A 6,657-nucleotide genomic window follows, 5' to 3' on the forward strand; every position below is an offset into this window, starting at 1 on the left:
TCGTCTTCATCGATGACATACTTATCTACCCTCGAAGTAAGGAGGAACATAGCCAACATCTGCGTCAAGTCCTAGAGACATTACGTTCGGAGAAGCTTTATGCGAAGTTCTCGAAATGCGAATTTTGGATCCGCCGAGTCGAATTCTTAGGGCACGTGGTTAGCGAAGAGGGAATACATGTGGACCCTTCCAAAATTAAAGCCATTGAGAGCTGGTCAGCACCAAAGACGCCTACAGAAATTCGTCAATTTCTAGGCCTCGTTGGCTACTATCGCAGGTTCATTCAGAACTTCTCCCGCATAGCGAAGCCTCTTACAACACTTACCTAGAAGGACGTATCCTTTGAATCGGAAGAAAAGCAGGAGAGAGCATTTCAAACGCTCAAACGAGCCTTGTGCACCGCGCCAATACTATCCCTTCCCGAAGGAATAGAAGACTTCATTGTCTATTGCGATGCATCGAATCAAGGACTCGGATGTGTTCTGATGCAGCGAGGTAAGTTCATCGCCTATGCCTCGAGACAACTGAAGACATATGAGGTCAACTACACGACCCACGATCTTGAACTAGTAGCAGTTGTATTTGTTCTGAAGATCTGGAGACATTATTTGTACGGAACGAAGAGCATAATCTTTACAGACCACAAGAGCCTACAACACATATTCGACCAGAAGGAGCTCAACATGAGACAACGACGGTGGGTCGAGCTACTCAATGACTACGAATGCGAAATTCGTTATCATCCCAGCAAGGCCAATGTAGTAGCTAACGCCCTAAGTCGGAAAGAATATTCTGGTTGTAGAGTCAAATCATTGACTATGTCTATCCATTCACACTTGTCCACACAAATTAAGGCAGCTCAGCTTGATGCTTTGAAGCCCGAAAATGTGGTGGGCGAATCCCTAAGAGGGATGGATAAGAACTTAGAGGTTAAAGGTGGCGGAGCTTATTATTTCATGGACCAAATCTGGACCCCGAAACTAGGTGGTTTCAGAGACTTGGTCATGAACGAGGCGCACAAAACTTGTTATTCCGTGCACCCAGGATCAGATAAGATGTATCTGGACCTCAAAAAGTTATACTGGTGGCCTAACATGAAAGCAGAGATCGCTACCTTCGTGAGTAAATGCCTTACTTGCGCAAATGTCAAGGTCGAGTACCAGAAATCCTCAGGCCTCTTGCAACAGCCTGAAATCCCGGAATGGAAGTCGGAGCAGATCACTATGGATTTCATTACGAAGTTGCCCAAGACAACGGGTGGACTTGATACCATATGGATTATCGTCGACAGATTGACCAAGTCGGCGCAAATCCTACCTATCAAGGAAACAGACAAGATGGAGAAACTCACAAGAACTAACATTAGGGAGATAGTACGATTGCACGGTGTTCCCATATCCATTATCTCGGACAGAGATAGTAGATTCACTTCTAGGTTCTGGCAGTCGCTACAGAGTTCCTTAGGAACTAGACTGGACATGAGTACAACCTACCATCCGCAGACAGACGGACAAAGTGAGAGGACTATTCAAACCTTGGAAAACATGTTGCGAGCCTGCGTGATCGACTTTGGGAAGGCATGGGATACTCATTTACCCCTTGTCGAATTTTCCTACAACAACAGTTACCACACAAGCATAAAGGCTGCTCCATTCGAGGCCCTCTATGGCCGCAAGTGCAGATCCCCTATGTGCTGGACTGAGGTGGGTGATACCCAGTTAGCTAAAGGACGAGTTCCTGAAAGCAATCTCACAGGTCCGGAGATCATACGGGAAACGACGGAGAAGATCGTTCAGATCCGTGAATGATTGAAAGCCTCCAGAGACCGACAGAAAAGCTACGCTGATAAACGTAGAAAACCGTTGGAATTCTAGGTGGGCGACCGTGTCTTATTGAAGGTCTCACCCTGGAAGGGCTTAATACGCTTCGGAAAGCGTGGAAAGCTAAATCCAAGGTACATTGGGCCTTTCGAGATTCTTGCCAGAATCGGCCCAGTAGCTTACAAACTCAAGCTACCGAGCGAACTTAGTAACATGCATTCTACCTTCCACGTATCGAACTTGAAAAAGTGTCTGTCCAACGAGACTCTTGTAATCCCACTCGACGAGATCGAGATCAACGAGAGCCTCAACTTCGTGGAAGAACCAGTAGAGATCATGGACCGAGAGGTCAAGCAAACGAAACAAAGCCGTATCCCGATAGTGAAGGTTCGCTGGAACGCTAAGTGAGGACCTGAATTCACTTGGGAACGAGAGGATCAGATGAAACTGAAATACCCTCATCTTTTTACTTAGTTACTTGTAATTACTTATTTGCTTAAATTCTAATTTCGGGACGAAATTCCTTCTAAGGAGGGGATGATGTGACAACCTGAAATTTCTAGCTTTCATTCTTCATTGTAATTAAAGTTAGCTTCGTTTTGCTATTTTATAATGAAGTTTTGGGTCTAAAAGAGTGCTTAAAGCTTAGTATATTTGAGTTACATGTTTGAGGATGGATTAGATTGGGTGTAGCATTGGAAAAACAGACCAAACACACCAAACCTGGTATGTGCGGCCAACCAGCCGCACACAGAACAACCACACACACCTCCATCCGCACTCACCCTCCTATATATACCATCCTTGGTCATTTTGATCATTTCTTACACTTCTACAAAGCAAGGACCCGAAAATCCTCTCAAGTATCATCCGGAAAGGTAACATCTTTCACCAAGAACACCAAGTTTTCTGACAGCACACGCCTTTTGGCAGCACACCTGGACGCACACAGAGCCGCACACACGTGCTGGCAGCACACCTGGCCGCACACACACATATAGTGTGTATTTTGGCCATACATTCTCTTGTATAGCCTTATAACCCTTCATACAATCATATATGGTTGTAACACTTCAATATAAGTGTTTACTAGTCCCTAAGGTGGTCCCAATTCATTAATTAGTTGTTCGTAACACTAATTATATTCATATATGTGCCAATATATGCTAAATAGGATTCGCGTGTGAACTCAAGTCACCACTTGGCACTTAGCAACAGATCCAACATTGTCATCAGAACCACTCACTACAGGTGAGTTCATACCCCTAAATTAACCTTTGAAAGGTTTTAAATGCTTTTATGGGGGGGGAATACAAGTTGAACAATTATAGTTATTACATCAATCACATGTGATTAATGACTACCAAGCAAATGGTTTTCTTACTTTCCAAACTATTTATCAAACTGTTTTACCTCAAACTGTCTTACAAACTCCTTTAATTGTCAAATACTTTTACTTAAACTCTTTTAAACTTATATTATGTGTATCTGTATAAATATAGTTATATAAGTAGGATTGAAAGGACTTAGGACTACTAGTCTACCCTGCTTCCTGTTCTTGTTTGATGTGGTCTTAGGGTATCAAGGTTAGTTGTCCGAAGGTCGTTTGAATCCTAGTTATATATTATGTATATGTATATAGATATAAAAGGTTATTTCTTTCATCCAATTCCATGCCCTTGGGTAGCAAGAGTATACAAACATGTTCATACTTTACTAGTAAGCTACCATAGGGGTAGTTTAGGAAGATACTATTACTATAACAATGAAACATACAATGAGTCAGTTCATACATGAGTCAATACATACTATGATGAGAATCAAGCATGAAATAGAGTGATGAGAAACAAACAATAGACACTATGATGAGAAACAAACATACAGGCTAGATAGAGAAAGAACACACAATACAGCTAGCACACAAATCACATTTCATATACATTAACCACCTTTATGTGAGCCATTAAGCAGGGCATGGCACTACCTGCCATGACTGTTTTTGTATCAAAATCTCCTTCATTGGAGAGCGTATTGAGTTTGTGTATAGATCTATACTGGATTGACTATCCTACACCTTGCTGCTCGCTACAGTGGGACTTACAAGTCTACGGGTGTCAAACGTCATTTTCATGGCATCTTACATTGTCGTATTTCAGCTAAGTCAGTAGCAAGATACAGGCCGATCACATGTTACCTTAAAATTTACATTTGGTTTAAGGTAGTTAGTACAGCAGTAGTTACTAATTACTACATTACAGTACTATAACATTTTTCCCTTTACTTTTTACTTTGTGATATTCACACAATAAACAATAATGCAAAAACTATATTTTTGGGTAACGATGGTCGGATTTGGGAAAATACACACTTTTACAAGAGACACACACACAAATACTAGATGCCTTGGTAGAAGGCTACTTTTAGTAGAAAACATAGGGTTTTCTAAGAGAGTTCAATCAAATACAAAACTTTTACAAACATACACAGTACATCTTACAAAACATCTTACAAATGCTTTCATACAAACACAGACACTAATATACTTATGATCTCACCAGCTTTAAAGCTGATACTCGCTTTCAAAATAACTTGTATTCTCAGGTCGCCAGTAGACAGGTACAGGTGCCAGGTTGTGAGAAGAAGGAGCTAGTTCAAGACTCCTCTTTCATTTTTGATGTATATAAGTTTTGGTGTCTATATAACTTGACATAACACACTTGTATGAAATTATTCTATTAATGCAATGGATGATGTTGTTGCTTGTTTACTACTTTTCATTGTTGTGATATTGTACATGACGTCCTCCACCCCAGAATGTTTCGCCGTTCATCGGTTTTGGGGGTGTGACACATTCAAGCTATTCATTTTGCAAATTGAACTAAGTAACAAGCATTAAATAGATTTCCATTGAATGAATTTAGTGTAAATCTTTTCACACACTTTTACACTCCCGAGCTTGTGTGGAGTATTAGGTGTTGTTGGGAACATTCATATAAAGCTTAATGCAACCTTTTAATCTAATTCTAAGAGCTTGTTTAGATTAGGTTAGTAAGGTTAGGGTTAATTAAAGAGCTTATTTTGGTTAATTAATATGGTGAATGGGAAGTGCTATAGCTTATTAACATTTTCAAGTACCAACTTAGATAGAATTGAGCAAATATTATGTTATCTTGGAACCGCATTGCTAAGTTGTCATACATAGAAATGGAGTCCTTACAAATTCTGAATTTAATTCACTCATTTAGTTGATTACTTGTGTTTTTAATTGTTTGTTTTAATCATTGCATTCTAACCCCCCCCCCCCCCCCCCCCCCGCCCGCCCCTTTACTGTTGGTGACCATGGTATCTTGTGCAAAGAGGTATAGACTCATTATCTCGGGTCTCTGTGGATCGACTCCACTTGCCTTGTACTACCTTTTAGTGCAATATAGTGGGATTCTTTTGGAGTATATCATACCCCTTTATTTGTTGGGTTTGACACGCCTAACATCAATACATGGTGATCAGAAGTGCCATCCAAAGAACTACAAGAATCATTACAAAAAGAAGAACTACCAGAAACTGTAGAGGTTTTATTAGATTCAGTTCTAGGTTTGTAATCCTTAGGATAACCAATCAGTTTATAAAACTTTTCAATAGTATGGCCCTTCAACCTACAGTTTTTACACAAAATTTTGATTCCTATTTTTAAACTTTTTAGTATCATTCACTTTTCCAGCAAAAGCAAAAGATTGATTTTTATTTGTAACAACAAAAACATAACCATTCTTTTGATTAGACTCTTCCCTAGAGACTATAGAAAATGAAGACTTAACATCCAGCAAAGGTTCCATGATTAAAATATGAATCTTAACCTGATTAAAAGAATCATCTAAACCACTCAAAAACTGCATAAGTTTCATTAATTTTGAATGATTATTTTGCTGAGTAGCAGCTTCACAAACACATTTAGTGCATTTAATTAAAGCATCAAATTCTTTCCAAAGACCATCCAATTTATTAAAGTAATCAGACACAGACAAACCACTTTGAGTTAAGGAATTTATATGTTGACGCACATTGAACAAATCAGATCCATCAACCTTATAATAAGTAGCACACAAATCATTCCAAATATCAGGAACAAATTCAGAATAGGCATGATCCATGTAAATTGATTCAAATAAGGAATTAAGAATCCAAGAACACACAATAGCATTAACCCTATCCCATTTAAGGTTATCCTTTTTATCTTTAATTTCAGTACCTTCAAAAAAAACAATTTTATTTCTAGCCTTTAAGGCTCTGGCCATAGAACTCTTCCATACTCTAAAATTTTTAGTTCCAAGCGGTTTGAAACTAATTATAGTAGTAACAAAATTATCGAAAGGATGCAGATACAAAGGATCATCAAAATCAACATCGTTCTTATTAGAACTCTCCCCTGGTGTTCCATTTTTGGTTGACAACAATCACACCCATAGAAGAATCAGGAATCTGAAACCTAAGCACGAAGATTCACAAGTAGTTTCTATAAGTCAACCAGATTCATACCACATATTAGGCTAGAGCATGTCGATATCATAGACGTGAACAATCGTGATCAGATGATAACTAATAAATCAAAACTCCATAAGAAAAAAGAAAAGTATGCGAGACTTACGGTGATCCACATAATACGTACAACAAGCAGCACAGTAGTTTCGATAAATTTGAATCTCAGACTTACCACTGAAGAAGACATGACATTCAAATGCAAGAAAAAAAACACTGTTAATAACAACTTGTTTGCACAGACTTGACGTTGACCTTTGTTGATAGTGTTGGCCGATAGGTTTAACAAAATGCTAACCCTAAA

At 39.0% G+C, this 6,657-nt stretch overlaps 1 protein-coding gene across 1 annotated transcript; it reads right to left on the reverse strand.

The window, feature by feature from the left end:
* Positions 1–5,482: 5,482 nt before the first annotated feature.
* Positions 5,483–5,968, reverse strand: LOC145089540 (uncharacterized). The gene has a single exon (XM_079027962.1). It carries the CDS (start codon positions 5,966–5,968, stop codon positions 5,483–5,485), a length of 486 nt encoding a protein of 161 aa, XP_078884088.1.
* Positions 5,969–6,657: the final 689 nt, after the last annotated feature.

This window comes from Lactuca serriola, chromosome 2, assembly GCF_051521515.1.
Source record: "Lactuca serriola cultivar US96UC23 chromosome 2, Lser_US96UC23_V15, whole genome shotgun sequence".
In the NCBI taxonomy this organism is placed as follows: domain Eukaryota; kingdom Viridiplantae; phylum Streptophyta; class Magnoliopsida; order Asterales; family Asteraceae; genus Lactuca; species Lactuca serriola.